The sequence below is a fragment of the Schistocerca piceifrons genome, chromosome 1 (assembly GCF_021461385.2).
Source record: "Schistocerca piceifrons isolate TAMUIC-IGC-003096 chromosome 1, iqSchPice1.1, whole genome shotgun sequence".
Taxonomy (NCBI): Eukaryota; Metazoa; Arthropoda; class Insecta; order Orthoptera; family Acrididae; genus Schistocerca; species Schistocerca piceifrons.
The window spans coordinates 567,818,944-567,839,598 of record NC_060138.1 but is presented as its reverse complement, the minus strand read 5'-3'; the positions used below and the strand labels follow the sequence as shown (position 1 = coordinate 567,839,598).

Here is a 20,655-nt window from a genome sequence, read left to right as displayed (position 1 = left end):
GTGGGTGAGGACAATGGATTGTTCAGTTTGGAACTGGTATAGGGACTGATGGAAAGAAGGGTTGCAGCCAGAGATGGGAACTTTAAATGTGAGGCCTTTGGGGGTTATGCCAAATGTCAGACAAGCCTGAGAAAATAAAATATGCGAGCGTAATCTGGCTAGGGTGAAGGCATGTTTGCGGAGGGCATGTAAGTAAAACTTAATGGGGTCGTGGTGGGGGTGTTGTGAGGGTGACATGGTATTAGAAGGTGGAAAGTGTAACATGAGGTTGAAATGAAAATGAATGATAAAAATATATGGGGAGAGATAAGGGTGAACTAGAAAATAACTGGAGATCTGGTAAGAAAAAAGGCGAAAAAGTGTTGGTTAAGTTGATCCTGTGGTGAACTTGGGTTGGTAGACAGCGATGTGCATGAAGGTTAGGTGGTTGTGTTGCCGCTAAAACACGTTAAAGGACGGAGAAATTTGGGAAAATTTCGAAAAAACGTGTAAATGTATTAAAAGGAGTGGTGTTGTGGTGAAAGATTACGAAAATGGGGCTAACAATTGTAAATAATGACGTTAAAACCTGTGGGGAGCGGCTAAAAATGATCAGTGATCAAAACACTTGGCTGGGAGCTGCTACCCCACCCACCACATTCACCAGACTTGGCCCCTTCTGACTACCATTTGTTTTCATCAATGGGTACGCATTGGCTGAGGAACACTTCGATTCTTACGAAGAAGTCGAAAATTGGGTGTCTGATTGGTTTGCTTCAAAAGACGAACATTTCTATTGGCATGGGGTCCACAAATTGCCAGAAAAGTGGTAAAAATGTATAGAAATCAATGGTCAGTTTGAATAAAATGTTTTTACTTTTCAATTCAAAATCAGTGTTTCATTTTCAAAAAAAATGCTCATATCATACCGGTACACCTGGTATATTGGCAGTTGGTATTTTTATGATCTTTCCAAAGCGTTTGATTGTATAGATCATGATACTCTCTTAGAAAAGCTCATGTTTTATGGAACTTTACACACAGCTGGTTTGAATCGTAAAATATATATATATGTATATATAACTTACGAAACGGGAAAGTGCTGGTAGATAGGCACAATAAAAAAACACACAAACACACACACAAAATTTTGAGCTTTCGCAACCCACAGTTGCTTCATCAAGAAAGAGGGAAGGAAGGAAGAGAAGTGCATTCCCGTTATATATATATATATATGTATATATATAAATAGAGGGGAACATTCCACGCGGGAAAAATATATTTAAAAACAAAGATGATGTGACTTACCATACGAAAGCGCTGGCAGGTCGATAGACACACAAACATACACACAAAATTCAAGCTTTCGCAACAAACGGTTGCTTCATCAGGAAAGAGGGAAGAAGAGGGAAAGATTAAAGGATGTGGGTTTTAAGGGAGAGGGTAAGAAGTCATTCCAATCCCGGGAGCGGAAAGACTTACCTTAGGGGAAAAAAAAGGCAGGTATACACTCGCACTCACACGCATATCCATCCGCACACACACAGTCACCTGTGTCTGTGCGTGTGCGGATGGATATGCATGTGTGTGCGAGTGTATACCTGTCCTTTTTTCCCCCTAAGGTAAGTGTTTCCACTCCCAGGATTGGAATCTCTCCTTCCCTCTTTCCTGATGAGGCAACAGTTTGTTGCGAAAGCTTGAATTTTGTGTGTATGTATGTGTTTGTTTGTGTGTCTATCGACCTGCCAGCGCTTTTGTATGGTAAGTCACATCATCTTTGTCAAAGATGATGTGACTTACCAAATGAAAGTGCTGGCAGGTTGACAGACACACAAACAAACACAAACATACACACAAAATTCAAGCTTTCGCAACAAACTGTTGCCTCATCAGGAAAGAGGGAAGGAGAGGGAGAGACGAAAGGATGTGGGTTTTAGGGAGAGGGTAAGGAGTCATTCCAATCCCGGGAGCGGAAAGACTTACCTTAGGGGGAAAAAAGGACGGGTATACACTCGCACACACACACACATATCCATCCACACATATACAGACACAAGCAGACATATTTAAAGACAAAGAGTTTGGGCAGAGATGTCAGTCGAGGCAGAAGTGCAGAGGCAAAGATGTTGTTGAATGACAGGTGAGGTATGAGTGGCGGCAACTTGAAATTAGCGGAGATTGAGGCCTGGTGGATAACGGGAAGAGAGGATATATTGAAGAGCAAGTTCCCATCTCCGGAGGTCGGATAGGTTGGTGTTAGTGGGAAGTATCCAGATAACCCGGACGGTGTAACACCGTGCCAAGATGTGCTGGCCGTGCACCAAGGCATGTTTAGCCACAGGGTGATCCTCATTACCAACAAACACTGTCTGCCTGTGTCCATTCATGCGAATGGACAGTTTGTTGCTGGTCATTCCCACATAGAATGCGTCACAGTGTAGGCAGGTCAGTTGGTAGATCACGTGGGTGCTTTCACACGTGGCTCTGCCTTTGATCGTGTACACCTTCCGGGTTGCAGGACTGGAGTAGGTGGTGGTTGGAGGGTGCATGGGACAGGTTTTACACCGGGGGCGGTTACAAGGGTAGGAGCCAGAGGGTAGGGAAGGTGGTTTGGGGATTTCATAGGGATGAACTAAGAGGTTACAAAGGTTAGGTGGATGGCGGAAAGACACTCATGGTGGAGTTGGGAGGATTTCATGAAGGATGGATCTCATTTCTGAGCAGGATTTGAGGAAGTCATATTCCTGCTGGAGAGCCACATTCAGAATGTGATCCAGTCCCGGAAAGTATCTTGTCACAAGTGGGGCGCTTTTGGGGTTCTTCTGTGGGAGGTTCTGGGTTTGAGAGGATGAGGAAGTGGCTCTGGTTATTTGCTTCTGTACCAGGTCGGGAGGGTAGTTGCGGGATGCGAAAGCTGTTGTCAGGTTGTTGGTGTAATGCTTCAGGGATTCCGGACTGGAGCAGATTCGTTTGCCACGAAGACCTAGGCTGTAGGGAAGGGACCGTTTGATGTGGAATGGATGGCAGCTGTCGTAATGGAGGTACTGCTGCTTGTTGGTGGGTTTGATGTGGACGGACGTGTGAAGCTGGCCATTGGACAGGTGGAGGTCAACATCAAGGAAAGTGGCATGGGATTTGGAGTAGGACCAGGTGAATCTGATGGAACCAAAGGAGTTGAGGTTGGAGAGGAAATTCTGGAGTTCTTCTTCACTGTGAGTCCAGATCATGAAGATGTCATCAATAAATCTGTACCAAACTTTGGGTTGGCAGGCCTGGGTAACCAAGAAGGCTTCCTGTAAGTGACCCATGAATAGGTTGGCGTACGAAGGGGCCATCCTGGTACCCATGGCTGTTCCCTTTAATTGTTGGTATGTCTGGCCTTCAAAAGTGAAGAAGTTGTGGGCCAGGATGAAGCTGGCTAAGGTAATGAGGAAAGAGGTTTTAGGTAGGATGGCAGGTGATCGGCGTGAAAGGAAGTGCTCCATCGCAGCGAGGCCCTGGACGTGCGGGATATTTGTGTATAAGGAAGTGGCATCAATGGTTACAAGGATGGTTTCTGAGGGTAACGGATTGGGTAAGGATTCCAGGCGTTCGAGAAAGTGGTTGGTGTCTTTGATGAAGGATGGGAGACTGCACGTAATGGGTTGAAGGTGTTGATCTACGTAGGCAGAGATACGTTCTGTGTGGGCTTGGTAACCAGCTACAATGGGGCGGCCAGGATGATTGGGTTTGTGAATTTTAGGAAGAAGGTAGAAGGTAGGGGTGCGGGGTGTCGGTGGGGTCAGGAGGTTGATGGAGTCAGGTGAAAGGTTTTGTAGGGGGCCTAAGGTTCTGAGGATTCCTTGAAGCTCCGCCTGGACATCAGGAATGGGATTACCTTGGCAAACTTTGTATGTGGTGTTGTCTGAAAGCTGACGCAGTCCCTCAGCCACATACTCCCGACGATCAAGTACCACGGTCGTGGAACCCTTGTCCGCCGGAAGAATGATGATGGACCGGTCAGCCTTCAGATCACGGATAGCCTGGGCTTCAGCAGTGGTGATGTTGGGAGTAGGATTAAGGTTTTTTAAGAAGGATTGAGAGGCAAGGCTGGAAGTCAGAAATTCCTGGAAGGTTTGGAGAGGGTGATTTTGAGGAACAGGAGGTGGGTCCCGCTATGACGGAGGACGGAACTGTTCCAGGCAGGGTTCAATTTGGATAGTGTCTTGGAGAGTTGGATCGTTAGGGGTAGGATTAGGATCATTTTTCTTCGTGGCAAAGTGATACTTCCAGCAGAGAGTACGGGTGTAGGACAGTAAATCTTTGACGAGGGCTGTTTGGTTGAATCTGGGAGTGGGGCTGAAGGTGAGGCCTTTGGATAGGACAGAGATTTCGGATTGGGAGAGAGGTTTGGAGGAAAGGTTAACTACTGAATTAGGGTGTTGTGGTGCCAGATTGTGTTGCTTGGAATTTTGAGGTTTTGGAGGGAGTGGAGCTGGAAGTGGGAGACTGAGTAGGTGGGAGAGACTGGGTTTGTGTGCAATGAGAGGTGGTTGAGGTTTGCTGGAAAGGTTGTGGAGGGTGAGTGAGTTGCCTTTCCAGAGGTGGGAAACCAGGAGATTCGATAGTTTTTTGAGGTGAAGGGTGGCATGCTGCTCTAATTTGCGGTTGGCCTGTAGGAGGATGCTCTGAATAGCCGGTGTGGATGTGGGAGAGGAAAGATTGAGGACTTTTATTAAGGATAGGAGTTGACGGGTGTGTTCATTGGCTGAGTTGATGTGTAGGTGAAGGATTAGGTGGGTGAGGACAATGGATTGTTCAGTTTGGAACTGGTATAGGGACTGATGGAAAGAAGGGTTGCAGCCAGAGATGGGAACTTTAAATGTGAGGCCTTTGGGGGTTATGCCAAATGTCAGACAAGCCTGAGAAAATAAAATATGCGAGCGTAATCTGGCTAGGGTGAAGGCATGTTTGCGGAGGGCATGTAAGTAAAACTTAATGGGGCCGTGGTGGGGGTGTTGTGAGGGTGACATGGTATTAGAAGGTGGAAAGTGTAACATGAGGTTGAAATGAAAATGAATGATAAAAATATATGGGGAGAGATAAGGGTGAACTAGAAAATAACTGGAGATCTGGTATGAAAAAAGGCGAGAAAGTGTTGGTTAAGTTGATCCTGTGGTGAACTTGGGTTGGTAGACAGCGATGTGCATGAAGGTTAGGTGGTTGTGTTGCCGCTAAAACACGTTAAAGGACGGAGAAATTTGGGAAAATTTCGAAAAAACGTGTAAATGTATTAAAAGGAGTGGTGTTGTGGTGAAAGATTACGAAAATGGGGCTAACAATTGTAAATAATGACGTTAAAACCTGTGGGGAGCGGCTAAAAATGATCAGTGATGTGCGAAAAACGGAAGTGGAAATAAAGTAAAAGTTATTAGAACTAGCCGAAATGGTTGTTTAATACGTGAAAGCAGCTGTTATTGAACTAGAAACGGTGGATTTTATAGCAGCGGTATTGTTGAAAGCGCAAAATAAATTTTGTTATGGTTTGGAAGTGGGTTACGTATTATAGAGTATATATAGGCGTATTAGGTAAAAAGGGGAAGGTGAATACAAAGTGAGACTACTGGTAAAAACAGAAAGAGAAAATAAGACGACAGGAAAGATTTCGAGATGCAACAGCGACAATAACAAACGTAATTGTTGGGTTCAAATTAATGATATGGTTATAATAGAGGGAAACATTCCACATAGGCAATATATATCTAAAAACAAAGATGATGTGACTTACCAAATGAAAGTGCTGGCAGGTCGACAGACACACAAACAAACACAAACATACACACAAAATTCAAGCTTTCGCAACAAACTATTGCCTCATCAGGAAAGAGGGAAGGAGAGGGAGAGACGAAAGGATATATAGTGTAGGTTCATGAGTAAGACCAGAAAGAAGGTCTTCATTAATGTTGACAATGACTTTATATATATATCCTGTAAATTGGATCGTTCCACATCATTTTGATAAAAGAACTGTTAAAATTATCTATAGAGCATGTAACTAACTCACTCCTGGGTTTTTCTTTTTACCTTTACATCTGGATCTATGTTCATACTCTGCTAGCTACCATACGATGCATGGCAGAGGTTACCATGTACCACTACTAGTCATTTACTTTCCTGTACCACACACACACACACACACACACACACACACACACAGAGAGAGAGAGAGAGAGAGAGAGAGAGAGAGGGGGGGGGGGGGGGGAGGGGGGGGGGAGTACGACCTGTAGATATGCCTATGTACATCCCAAATTTCTCATACTTTATCTTTGTGGTCCTTACATACAATATATGTTGGCAGCATTAGAATCATTCTGCAGTCAGCTTCTAATGCTCACTAAATTTTCTTAGCAGTGTTCCGCGAAAAGATCATTGTCTTCCCTCTAGGGATTCAAATGCAAGTTCCTGAAGCATATCCATAATACTCCATAATACTTGGGTATTATTCAAACCTACCGGTATGAACTCTAGCAACATGCCTCTTAATTGCTTTGATATCTTCCTTTAATCTGACCTTGTACAGATCCCAAACACTAGCAGTACTCAAGATTAGGTCACACTAGTGTCCTATGTGTAGTCTCCTTTACCGATGGCTCACAGTTTCCCAAAAGTCTCCCCATAAACCGAAGTCAACCATTCACCTTCCCTACCACAATCCTAACATGCTTGTTCCATTTCATATAACTTAGCAGCATTACGCCCACACATTTAAAAGATGTGGCTGTGTCAAGCAGGACTCTAGTGCTGCTGTATTCAAACATTAGGGATTTTTTTCCTACTCATCTGCATTAACTTACATTTTTCTACATTTAGAACTAGCTACCATTCATCACACTAAATAGAAATATAGTCTAACTCATTTTTTATCCTCCTACAGTCACTCAACAATGACATCTTCCTGTACATCACAGCATCACCAGGAAACAGTTGAGAATTGCTGCTCCCCTCTCTGCCAGATCATTTAGGAATATATACAATAAAAGTTGTCCTCTCACGCTTCCCTAGGGCACTCCTGACAGCAGCCTTGTATCTGATAAACACTCGCAGTTGAGCGCAGCATATTGTGGTGTTTACTACTTACGAAGCCTTCGAATCACTCACATATCTGGGAACCTATTAAATATGTTTGTACCTTCATTAACAGTCTGCAAGTGGGGCACTGTGTCAAATGCTTTTTGGTAATCTAAAAATATGGAATCTGCATGTTGCCCTTCATCCAGCACTTGCAGTATGTTATGTGAGAAAAGGGCAGGCTGAGTTTGACACAAATGATGCTTTCAGAAACACTTCACACCAAATGGTACGTATCGGAGGGTACTTCTAATGTCGCTAACTGATCCCTCCTTCCCTGTTTTACTTGCAAAGGGCACTTGGGAAAAATGATAGCCAGGAAGCCTCAGTATTAGCTCCAGTTTCTTGAACTTTCTTGTTGTGGTCATTTCATGAGATGTAAGTGGGAGGAAGTAATGTCTTATGTGGCTGTGCTGGAAAGAACTCTCTCAAAATTTCAACAGCAAACCTCTCCATGGTGCACAGCACATCTCTTTTAATGTCTGCAACTGTAGTTTGTTGAGAATCTGTGTAATACTCTCACACCAACTAAATGATCCTGTGGTGCGATGTGCCACTCTTTGTTGAATCTTCTCTACCTTTTCTGTCAGTTATACCTGATCAGGATCCCAGACTGATGAACAATACTCAAGAATTGTTTGACCAAATGCCTCCTAAGCTTTATAGATGAGTTACATTTCCTTAGGATTCTTCCTATGAATCTGTGTGGCATCTGCTTTTCCTACTATTTGTTTTTTGTGGTAATATCATTTAAGATCACTCTGGGTAGTTAACTCCTAGATTTTTATGCTAGATACTGTTACTAGCAATTTGTCATCAATGGTGTACTTGTAAACCATTGTATTTCTCTTTTCCTATCTATGTACAATGTATTACTTTTATTTATGTTCAGGGTCAACTGCCAGAGCCTTCACAATCATCAATCCCTAGAGGTCATTCTGCAAATTGATATGAACTTCTGCCATTGCTAATTTCTTATAAATAACCGCATCGTCTGCATACAGTCTGAAAGACCTTCTGACACTGTGGAAATTACATGTACATCTGTCAATTTTCTTCTGTTGAGAACGGCCAGCCGAGGTGGCCGAGCGGTTCTAGGCACTACAGTCTGGAACCGTGCGACCGCTACAGTCGCAGGTTCGAATCTTGCCTCAGGCATGGATGTGTGTGATGTCCTTAGGTTAGTTAGGTTTAAGTAGTTCTAAGTTCTAGGGGATTGATGACCTTAGAAGTTAAGTCCCATAGTGCTCAGAGCCATTTGAACCATTTTTTCTGTTGAGAATGACATGTTGAGTTCTGTCTGCAAGGAAGTCTTGAATCCTGTCACAGATCTGGACCGATACTTGGCATTGCAGGACAGTGTCCACCATTGTCTGCAGTGTCGTGGATTTGAGTTTCACAAGGTCGCTGTTCACAGAATCCATGTTGATTTTCATAGAGGAGATTTTTGTTCCCTAAAATGTCATAAATCTTGAGCATAAAACACTTTCCATAATTCTACGAAAGATTGATGTCAGCAAAATAGACCTATAATTATGATCATTTGTTCTATGAACCATCCTGAAAACGGGAATGACTAGCACTTTGTTCCATTTCTTACATACATTACATTCCATTGGCGATCTACTATAAATTGCTGACAGAAGGGGAGCAAGCTCTTTCACATAATATTTGTAGAATAGTATAGATATCTCATCTGGTCCTGATGCCTCTGCACTATTAAGTGATTGTAGCTGCTTTTCTGTTGTGCAGTCAGTTACCTCAATATCTGCCTCTTCGATGTTCATATGATGATTGAAACAAGGGTCCATGTTATGATATTCAAAGGTGAAACAGTTTTGGAAGGCCAAATTCAGTAATTTGGCCTCTGTTATCTTCTGTTTCAGTGCCAGTATGGTCACTTGAGTGAATCAATAGACAATTTAGCGCTGATTACTGATTTTACATAAGAACAAAACCTTTTAAGGTCTTTGCTCATATCATTTGACAAAATTTTACTTTCAGAGTCACTGAACATTCTGTCATTGCTCTCCTTATGCTCAGTTTTGCTTTGTTCAACTTTTCCTTGTCCTCTATCTGAAAAAGAATAATACAAACAAATAACCTCAGTACTCTCTCCTTCCATGGATTGTAGGAATATAACCACTTTTCGTGTTATTTTTTAGTGTTACAAATGACCTTTACCTTTTTTCTGAATGATTACTGACTGTCAAACACAATGCTACCATATAGCAAACTGCTATAACATTTCTGTACTGCTTCACATATTTGTGACTACCTTCTGCCTATTTCACTCTCTTACACAACACAGTAGTACGCAGTCTGACTGCTGAACAGATTTGCAAGTTATAGCAATATATTATCCAGAATCACAACATTGTGTATGTGTGCAAATAAGGTTTTCTCTGAATTACTGTAAAATATTATTGATTGCAATGCAGTCTACTTTAATGACACTGCAACATAAACCACAGGTTCTGTCAGACATAGGTTACGTACATGTGTGGTAGAAAGAAGAAAATATAAGTTAAGAAAACTTAGTGGCATAGATACCTAATGGTACCTTCAATGTGTTACTGAATATTATAAGAGAGCATACCTGACGAGTGGGGGCTCAGTTTTAAGTCTTTCACACAGCAATAAAGGTTAAAACTCTCTCTGAGTCCGTTGGACCCAGAGTATGCATACAAAGGTTAAGGGGAATCCAATAATACTCCATCCGATAGTGAGGGTCAAGAAATTTGCATCCAATACCATTGCAGAGTTGTCTGAGCCTCTGGTTTAGACCTTCCACCCAGCTCCAAACCAGAGGACCATGACTGACCTTGGGTATGACGCTACAAATAGTCAGCTTAGCTTGCAACCCTCATGCTACACTATCTATCTTCACAAAACTAGCCATCTTCTGAAAGGAACTGAGGACAGCCTCAGAACCCAAATGACAGGGATCATTTGTGCCAACATGTGTCATTATTTCCAAGTGGTTGCACCCTGTGCACTCAATAACCACTGGCAGAGCCACTACCTTGTCATGGACAATCCCCCACCCTCCCCCTTCCCCTCCCCTCTCCCGCGCAGCTCGGTAAGCATACCAAAGCCACATTGGCATTCTTTCCCACCCTGCATGCTATTCCCTTCAGGGGCTCCATTACCTGCCAAACATTGGAGCTCCCAATGTCTAGCATACTCGCCCTCTGCACTTGTCTAAACTTGGCAGGAAAAATGCCCAGTGTCCCAGCAGAAGAGGCATCCCGTGCTGGCTCAGAAATATTGTCAACACTGCATGCCATCTCAAACCTGTTGCCAAGACATCTTGAACACCTCTGCAGCCCATTTCCTCTTTCACCTTCCGCTCATTGACATGTGCCACTCAGTCTTGAGTGAAGACAAACTGGTCAGATGTTGTGTATCAGAAGATGCAGCAACAACCTAGTCACCAGGGAATTCCAGCGGCACCAAGGGTGTCACAAGTCTTATCATTGGCATCTGATGCCACCACAACTTCAAGCAGTAGCCAGAAAACATATAACATGTCAGCCTCAGATGCAAATAGACACCAGATTGGTTTCGATTTGCAACTGAGGCTGACATGTTATATGTTTAATTATCACAGTTGCTGACGGGGCTGCACGATGTTAAAAATTCTTTAAAGTAGCCAGAAACCTGTCAATTGTGCCCAACACAGCCTTCAGTATGGACAGCAGCCAATTCTACTTGTGTCTGCTCACAACAAGCAAAGGCTATACTCAAAACTTTACTACATAAAAAAATCTGATTAAGCTCTCAAAAATACAGACAAAGCAGTGAGGAGTAACTGTGGAAGCACCAACAGACCCCCAAAAAAGGGAAAATTGCTCGATTGTGGCACTACTGAGGTTGGAACATATGCAAAATATAAACAAGGAGAATAAAGAAACAGTTAAATTCTAACTATGGCATAAGATCCACTAGTTCTTAAAACAGAAACAAATTTCTCTACCGAAAATGGATATATATGCTTACACAAAAGCTGCTGCAAGAAGTAAATACGCTAACTCTGAAGCACTGATCTAAAGTGTATATTGTGTACTAACACAAGATTTAAATGGGGTTACATGAAATGAGCTTTCAGGCAGCAGAAGCCTCACACAGATATGCATTAAGATTTATACAAAAAATTTAAGCATAAGTTAGTAAACAATAATCTACATAGTAAAATATATAGGTACAATTCACTTCTTGGGAGTAATACTTAGGAAATAGCAGCTAGATTGTATTACTGTGTATCACCCAGAGTGATACAGCTATAGCCATTCTCTCTGTTCTGCTACTTCCTTTGTAAGGGAACATTTGAAACTGGAGTTTAGCATTTCAACTTTTAGTTTGCTGCCCTCAACATCAGTTTCTGTTTCATCACTGAAGGAGTTTTCATGTTTTTCATTAACATGCAAAACTGAGTTTTCCCTGCAGGTGCATAAGCCTTATCACTCTGCTGCTCACTATCACTGTTAGCTGCAGAGATCGTTTTGTATGTAATTTTTAAAAAATAGCAAAAACTAATCAAAACAATTATATCAGTGGTCATAACTGTCCTTGACAGGTATGACTGCAGTGAACAGAATAGATGGTGTGACAAAGGTTATTATCTGGGTAGTTGTCTGTTATGGTAGCTATTTTGCAGACAACTAGCTCTCAATCACTTTGTTGCTCTAATCCAGGTGTACATAGACATACTAATATTTATCATAGAATAATTTTTGTCATCTTATTTTCTTGTTATGGACATCAGAAAAAAAGAGCTTGCAAAGTGAAATGTTGTACAGGAAATGCAATAAAAATAATGAAGTTATTTTTTCATTATGTTGCAGGTCCATGTCCACTATGGCTCTTTGGATGCACTGTATGAAGAGGTGAGCCCTACTATCCTGCCTTATGAATATGGAGGTACTGATGGGTCCTTGCAGGAACTGAAAGGTATGAATTTTACTTTATTAAATTTGTACTGCTCTCAAGAGCAGGCCTGTACTGAATATATATGTGAACAACAAAGAAAATGAGGAATGGTGATCTTTCACCAGCCATTTGCTGCCAGTTGACAGATAGTGCATAAGCACACACAGTGATGATTTGGTATTCATCTGCACAGTCCTCATCAAGCAACAGTCTATCTTTGTACATCTAACATATTTCACCATCCTAAATTCCAAATGTGTCATTTTTGGTAGAAAATAATTCTGCATGCTGTATCAACAAAACTTTATTGTTAAAATTCAATATTCTACTTGTGATTACTTGGCCAACAAATGAATATAACAAAATTAGCTGAAAAACTGCTACTTTGGGTGACATTAGTGCCGTCTCAGAATAAGTTATGTATATAGAAGTTATATATATGCTACTGCTATTTGTTTGAATACGCTGATAAATATTGTAGAAATAGAAGAAGAAGAAGAAGAAGAAGAAGTTGTGAGAACAGTGGCTTGTTCATAATGAACACTTGTGCTTATGATGATGCTAACAGGAATTTCCAGTCCCTGAATACAGACATTAAGTTAATTTCTGGGAATTTTTTGTTATTAAGTTTAATATGAAAATTTGGTCAGAATGAATCCACAAAGTGTAGAAATCCTGGCTCATCCAAGAGTAATACTAAAGTGCTAGCAGAATCCTAGATAGTTTCATGTGAGACTAGTAAGTAGAAGTAAGGGGGAAAGTAGTCTTAACTAAGGAAGAAATAGGTGATTCACAACTTGCTGTCAGAGGATATATGTGTAGTAACTTGCAGAATACAATGTTTATACATATTTTAGTTCATCTCTTTCTTTAATTTGAACAAGCTTGTAAAAGAGCTCTTGCTCACACTTCTTCCATTGTTACATGTATGACTGCATGTGTTTCGCATTGTGCATACATGCAATTAATTCATCACAGCATTATTCCAAAATATCTGAGCAGCAACCCTTTTCAGTAAACTGTATTGTCAAAAATCTTAATTTAAGATGCCTTCCTAATACTATTCCAAAATATTTGATGTTATTGATATTACATGCCTTGTCCAGTTAAAATCATTGGGTACTTTCCTAGCTACATACATCATAAGTGAAACAAAAGAGGAAATTGAAATCACAAATCTGGATCACTCAAAGGAGAGAGTCCACTGCTCAGCTACTCCTGGAGCACAGTAACATAGATAATTGTCTTCACACGAATGTGAAGATTATGTTACTCTTAGAGCAATATGACAAGTCCTAATGAAGTGTTCTGTCAGTTGTGTGAATCCAGAACTTCTGGCATCACTTAATTGACTGTGTAAGATTACTAGCTTGACTGGATGGGTGTCTCATTAGTCCTTTTCTTCTCTGTGTCCAGTTACTGGTTTCTTGGTGCTATGAATATCTTTTAAATACCTTTTCAAGACCGCTAAGTAGATTTTAAAGTTTATGTGCAGTTATTATCAATGTTCCTTGTTGATGATGAACAGCTTTTATGCACTAAACTTCACAATTGTAGTAGTACAGATCATTAAACTCTGAAAGATTATGATATATCAAAATTACACCAACAAGTGAATGGAGTGTATGGTCCACACTCATGAAACACCCAGATGAAACTCTGCACCAGTGATTGCCCATCACTGTTACTCTGTACATACTAATGATTATATACATGCAATTTCACAGTGCTTTATCTTGCTGTAGACTGACATGGAATTTTGTATGACTGAGGCTAATGGTGACTGACTGTATGACAGCCACTTACTGTGGCATTGTACACAACACCTATTTAAAGATCCACATAAGATTGGTTTTACACATTATGAATCAAAGTTATAGTAATTTCAATAGTAACATAAATGATGGGACAGGCAGAGAATACATATACAAATCAAGCAGCAAAATTATTTTGATTAACAATTGGTTAAGTATTCTAAAAGTAGCACAAATGTCTACTGTTTTAGTCAGCCACTTTTAAGCTTTACACTGAATAATAATGTTATAAGGTTTGAAAAATAGTGTGGGTAAGAGTTTGAATATTTCATATCTGCATAGTGTATGTATTTTGTATGGAACAGAAAAGAAAAATAGTATTTATAATAGGAAAGTGATTAAAGGGAGTCGAGGTATTCCTCTGTGCTACATTTTAGGTTGGGTGATCATATATGGGTGTTATGGAAGCATTGCCACTCACAAGGTGGCATCACGCATGTACGGTCTACATATTTTTTTGCCATATTTTATCTAGTAAATAAAACAATGTACATAAAAACATTTGAAAGTTTCTGGTCCAAGATTACACAGGTTGTATACGACACGGGACAACCAGGAGATCCTGGAAAAACCCAGGAATTTTTTTATCCAGGAGAAAATCGGGAAAAACCTGAGAATTTTTTAGAATTCCTGGAATTTTTCATTGTTTTAGTTTTCAGTTAAATTTTTGTAATTTTGGCTGGTAAGACCCGAGACTCTAACAAAGGATATTACTGTATCCTGCTACTGCAGAAAAATACTGTAGCACTAAAACATGAACGAGAAAAAAAAAATGATAATAAAACTTCAGTTGCAAAGGAAATGTGCCACATACAACAACAAAACACAGTGCTCATGCAAGTGTCTGACAACAGCAAAATGTATCAAAGGCTTTAGGAAGACTATGCATTGCTTCATAACAACAAATTGCATCTTATGAGCATGACGTCACAACTGTTTACATTAGATTTGTTCGAGCAGTTGCAAAGTTGAGTCGCATATGAGTAGTACCTTCTCCCACTTCTGGCTACAGAAGTGTGGCTGTTATATTGCTACACTAGTAAGGGCCAGTTGTACTGTCCCCAGCTAGAGCTGCTTAAGCTCAGTTGGAGTAGTACGGAAAACGCATTGTACGAACACGTAATAATGTCTAACCGGAGAATAGACGTGGGATAACTGAACCGATGATTGTGGCAGGGTTAGTGAAGTTAATCAGAGAATGAGTTTTGACACTGGCAGGAATAGTTACAGAATCAGTGATGACAAGAGTGTTTGTTAGAATGAGGAAGGAGAAGAAACGGGGACATCACACAAATTCTGGAAGAATATGATGCTTCCAATTTATACAAAAATTTTGTGCTACTACTTTTCAAACTCATGCTTGAGAAGCTGAAGTCTATGCATGAAATGTGAAACTATTTTGTAACATAAAGCTTTTTGTTTCTAGTAGGCCTAATAAGCATTTGATATAAAACCATAGTCATTCAATGGATTGATAACTTTAACAGTTCCAAGGGAAAGTGTACTGTCACTTTATACAGAAAAAGTGTATTTTTACCCGGGAGAAAATGTATTTTTAACAGGGAAATCCGGGAATTTTTTTTCCTTGTTCGTGTATACACCCTGTTACATGTATGACTCATATCCAGAAGCAATATCTTCCCAGTCACTTGATTTCCAGTATTCTCACTGGGCATCTTTTTGAAAAGGATACAGATAAATGGTTATGAAAAACAAAGAGCCTGAATAACTGTAGCAGCACTTAATCACTAGAGAAACAAACATAACAACTTGGACACCGCAATAGATAATAATCATACATTTGGAATTTGCCATCAAAATGCATTAAATAGTAAAGGTAAGATTCTGTGATCAGTAGAGGAAGTATAAAAGTCCTGAGTTATCTATAGGTGTGCTACATGTAATAGAACATCATTTGGAAATCACAGAATTTGAACAGATTTACCTATATGGAGACAAGTTATCACATAACTTCAGGCACATGGTAAAGAAAGGAAAGGTGACTTAATATATATAACAGCATATAAGTAATGTAAGAGAAAAAACAGTGCCTTTCTTTCAAAGTAGCTCTTTCCTTCTAAGTGCACATATTAAGTGATGTGGAAGTAATTATATAATTAATATATATAATTGGCCGAAACTCTTTGCCTTTACAAATGTCTGCTTGTGTCTGTGTATGTGCGGATGGATATGTGTGTGTGTGCGAGTGTATACCTATCCTTTTTTCCCCCTAAGGTAAGTATTTTCGCTCCCGGGATTGGAATCTCTCCTTCCCTCTTTCCTGATGAAGCAACCGTTTGTTGCGAAAGCTTGAATTTTGTGTGTATGTTTGTGTTTGTTTGTGTGTCTATCGACCTGCCAGCACTTTCGTTTGTTAATTCACATCATCTTTGTTTTTAGATATATTTTTCCCATGTGGAATGTTTCCCTCTATTATATTCATATAATTATATAATTATCTAAAAACAAAGATGATGTGACTTAGCAAATGAAAGTGCTGGCAGGTCGACAGACACACAAACAAACACAAACATACACACAAAATTCAAGCTTTCGCAACAAACTGTTGCCTCATCAGGAAAGAGGGAAGGAGAGGGAAAGACGAAAGGATGTGGGTTTTAAGGGAGAGGGTAAGGAGTCATTCCAATCCCGGGAGCGGAAAGACTTACCTTAGGGGGAAAAAAGGACGGGTATACACTCGCACACACACACACACACACACACACACACACACACACACACACACACACATCAATCCACACATATTAATAATAATATTATATATATATACACACACACACACACACACACACACACACACACACACACACACACACACACACACACACTCATTTCACTTCCCAGAAGTCTCTTTGTGATAGGTTATATGGAACACAAAGTGTTAGTGAATGATGTAGTGAATGAGAAACTCATGCACATGTTAATCAAGTAAAATAACATTTGTATAGGCAAAGTGTTTCATGTACTACAAAATTTTGTTACAGAACAAATAGCATGTGCTTTTAGATCAGTGTTGCTGTAAGTATTATGCCATCACACATTAATGACTTAAAGTTTTGTTTTCATACTGATTCTGGTGTGTTTAGGGTGTCCATGGTTAAAGTTTTAGTTTCAAAATGCTGTAGAAAGAGGAGCACTGCCCAGAATGATGTCAAATTAGAATAGCATGATATTGATGCAGAGTATCCACATAGATTTAGATGTAGAAACCCGCAGAGCATGGGGAACTGCCTGAATGTTGGACATGCCTGTGAGCACAGTGAATAAAATCTTATGAAACATCCTGCATTGCTATCCATGCAGAATCACCCTTGATCTGGAGTTGCTTCCTGCTTCATTCTGCAAAGGTGATTGTGTGATGCAGGTTGACAGCATTGTTTTTCATAGGGCCATATTTTTTGGAGGAGTTGACAAATTTTTCCCATCCAATGTGGTATGATCTGGCCGTGTTGGATGGGCTGACCTGTCTAACAATGCCAGAACTGTTGACTGGTGAATTTGTGCAATCATGCATATTGAACAGGACTCGAGTCATTTTACCTGCACTGTCACTGGTAAATGCTACGAGTCTTTTTCACACAAATGTTATTCCAGCCATTCAGCAGTGTGGACGTGTGGGTAAGATTATGTTTATGGTAGATGGTGCTCCTCTGTACATTGTGCAGCCAATGATTCAGTTGCTGCAGAAGCATTTCAGAAATGCTAGAATTATCAGTGGTTATTTCCGTACAGCCTGGCCACCCAGATCACCTGATCTTAATTTGTGTGACTTCGGGCCATAGGGTTATCAGAAAGATGTTGTGTTCAGTGCCCCAATTATGAATGTAGATGAACTGAAGTTAAGCATTGTGCAACACATTCTGAATGTGACCCCTGAGACACTCCAATGTGTTGTGGAACATGCTTTTTCTCGGTTTCAACTTTGGGCAGAAAATGGTAGACAGCATATTGAACATGTGTTGCACCAGTCTTACGACAGCTATAAACCAATGTCGTTTCGCTTTTTATGTGTATTTTTGCCCCAGGACAATTAAAAACTAATGTCATTTTGATTTTGTATGTGGTTCGTGGCCTCAAGACAATTAAAGACAAATTTTTCCCATCCAATGTGGTATTATCTGGCCATGTTGGATGGGCTTACCTGTCTAACAATGCCAGAACTGTTGACTGGTGAATTTGTGCAATCATGCATATTGAACGGTATGGATGGCATACGTGCAACTGAAACCATTGATTATTTGTAGTTGACCCCATTTATGTTAAAAACAATTTCCATTAAGATGCTTACAGTGCCATCTATTGGTAATTTTACTGTCGACTTTCCCTCTGCATCAATTATGTATTGTTAAAATTTTATGTCATTCTGAGTAGTAGTTCTCTTTCAATAGCACTTTGAAAATGGAACTTTAATTACAGTTATCTTGTATAATATGCTACAAACATTGTTTTATTGTGCTTCACTCATTGATCATGTTTCGCAGATTGTATCAAAGAGAAGAGACTTCAGTAGTGTGGGATGAGTCAGTGCATCCATTAATGAAAGGCAGATCACAGAATCTTCATTTGCACCATCAAATGAGGTGGCACATATTTAAAGCAGTAGGCTTATATTTGGGAGGACAGCTGTCCAGATCCCCCTCTGGCCATCCTCATTTAGGTTTTGTGTGAATTCCATAGTTTGTTTAAGGTGAATAACAAGACAGTTCCTTTGGAAGCACATGGCTTCCCAAATCTGAGTTTGTGGCTTGTGTCTAATGACCTTAACATCGATTGGACATTCAGCCTTAAGTTTCCTTCTTTTCGATCTGTATGCTGTATTAACAGTGAACCATCACTATATTGCTTCCTGCTATTCCTGTTTGTACCCGTTACTCTAGCGAAACATACCAGAAAGAAAGCTGTTACTTTGAAAAAGAGTTGACACTTCTTCAGTCATATTAGTTGTTCATTGATTTATCCATTGTAAGTTGTAAACAGGCACTGTAAATGCTCTGTGCCAGCGAAATCTCCATTTCTAATACTGCTACAAGGTAAAAGCCATGAGGTGGAAGCCAGCCGGTGTGGCCAAGCGGTTCTAGGCGCTTCAGTCTGGAACTGCGCGACCGCTACGGTCGCAGGTTCGAATCCTGCCTCGGGCATGGATGTGTGTGATGTCCTTAGGTTAGTTAGGTTTAAGTAGTTCTAAGTTCTAGAGGACTGATGACCTCAGATGTTAAGTCCCATAGTGCTCAGAGCCATTTGAACCATGAGGTGGAATAATACATTTCACCCTTCTTAGTTTGCTTTAGTGAGGGATCCTCTAATAACTGGTGGGCTACACAACAATAATAATTAGCTGAGTTTAGTGAGTAAAGTCCACATTAATGTTTTACAAAGCATTATCCACAAATTTCTCATTGTATGGTGTCTGATGCTTGTATAAATTGTTTTGAAAAATAACTTCTACATTCTGCATAAATGAATCAATGAATGTTCATAACTCAAATATAACTGAAACCAAATGAAGCAATATCATAAAATGCAGTAAGAGGCTAATTATTCTGCCTGCAGGGTTGTCTGATTTAAGATTATAATATTCTCTCTCAGCTGAAAACTTATATTAGAGTGAACATCAACTTGAAGATTTGTTTGAACACCACAGTGCTGTAGTAAATGACATTGTCATATTGAAGATGGCATGCTCTTTACCTTCCCTTGAACTGAGAACTGTCTCACACCAATGTTAGGCTACACAAGTTGTGAAATTTTTAAAATATTTCTAACTACAACAGTTCCAACACTCATATTTAGCCTTTATTTTAAAAAATCACTTTTCCTCTTTTCCAGAATATTGGAAGAGTGAACTGATGGAAAACCAAGACTGGTTTGTTCAGGATGAAAAACACAAGGCCACCAAGTAAGATAATATGCTATTATAATTATTCATGCCTGCAAAATTGTTTGTTTCTGCCTTTTATAATAATAACTCACATTCATCTTTACAGAATCAAGTGAAGCTCTCATGAACACCAATCTTCAATGCAAGATTTCAGAGAAACTGCTTACTGAAGAGTTCAGAGTGAAGAGGGGCGAATTGAAAATACTAGTACCTGCAGTTTTATCATTTGAGCACCACTCACAACTAATGCAACACTTTGTGATATAGGATCTGATAAAAGTAACAAGGCTTGTCCAGATCTCAAATGTTATCACTACTGAAAAGTAATTTCCAGTGGATAGTTGTTGCAAATGATATTGTAGTAGTGATATGTCACACACTTTGCCAAGCTTTCAATGAAGTACTGGTGATGTTTTTACACTGGCATTAAGTCATAGTAAAAAGCAAAAAAAAAAAAACATAAAAATGTCTGTGCCAGCAGCAGTCCTTGTGATCTCATAGTGGTTAGACTTGTCTGTTCATGCTATCATGAAACAATTTCTGCTGTAATTATTTATCAGCTTGTGCCTTTTCTAAGGTTATTACTATTAAATTATAATGATCTTTTTGACAAATGGTTTTCTACCTTTACTTTTTTAAATGTCTTTAATATAAAGTGTTGTATGTCTGTACAATGAATTTTTTGTTTGCAGTGATTTATAGTGACACATTTCACATCAAAGTTATTAGTATTAGCACTCATTAAGAATGTTAGAAGAGCAATCCAAAAATATGATTTACGTGTTCAGCAATGATTGTGCATTCCTTTGTTAATGATTGTCGTTTTAAATAGATCTCAGTCGAAAAATAATGACTTGTTAATAACATCTAAGGATAAGTCAGTAAATGTGAGCACTTCTTTCTGTAATTTTGAAGAAAAATAAT

The 20,655-nt window shown here is 39.8% G+C and overlaps 1 protein-coding gene across 1 annotated transcript in view; it reads left to right on the top strand.

Annotated features, from left to right (window-relative positions):
* LOC124801317 (retinol-binding protein pinta) overlaps positions 1-20,345 on the top strand; it is a 61,564-nt gene extending 41,219 nt beyond the window's left edge. Inside the window, exons 6-8 of the mRNA XM_047263064.1 lie at positions 11,934-12,039; positions 19,680-19,749; positions 19,838-20,345. Coding sequence (XP_047119020.1) covers positions 11,934-12,039; positions 19,680-19,749; positions 19,838-19,847 — 186 coding nt within the window. The 3' untranslated portion in view covers positions 19,848-20,345. The remainder of the gene's footprint in view (positions 1-11,933; positions 12,040-19,679; positions 19,750-19,837) is intronic.
* The last annotated feature ends 310 nt before the right edge of the window (positions 20,346-20,655 follow it).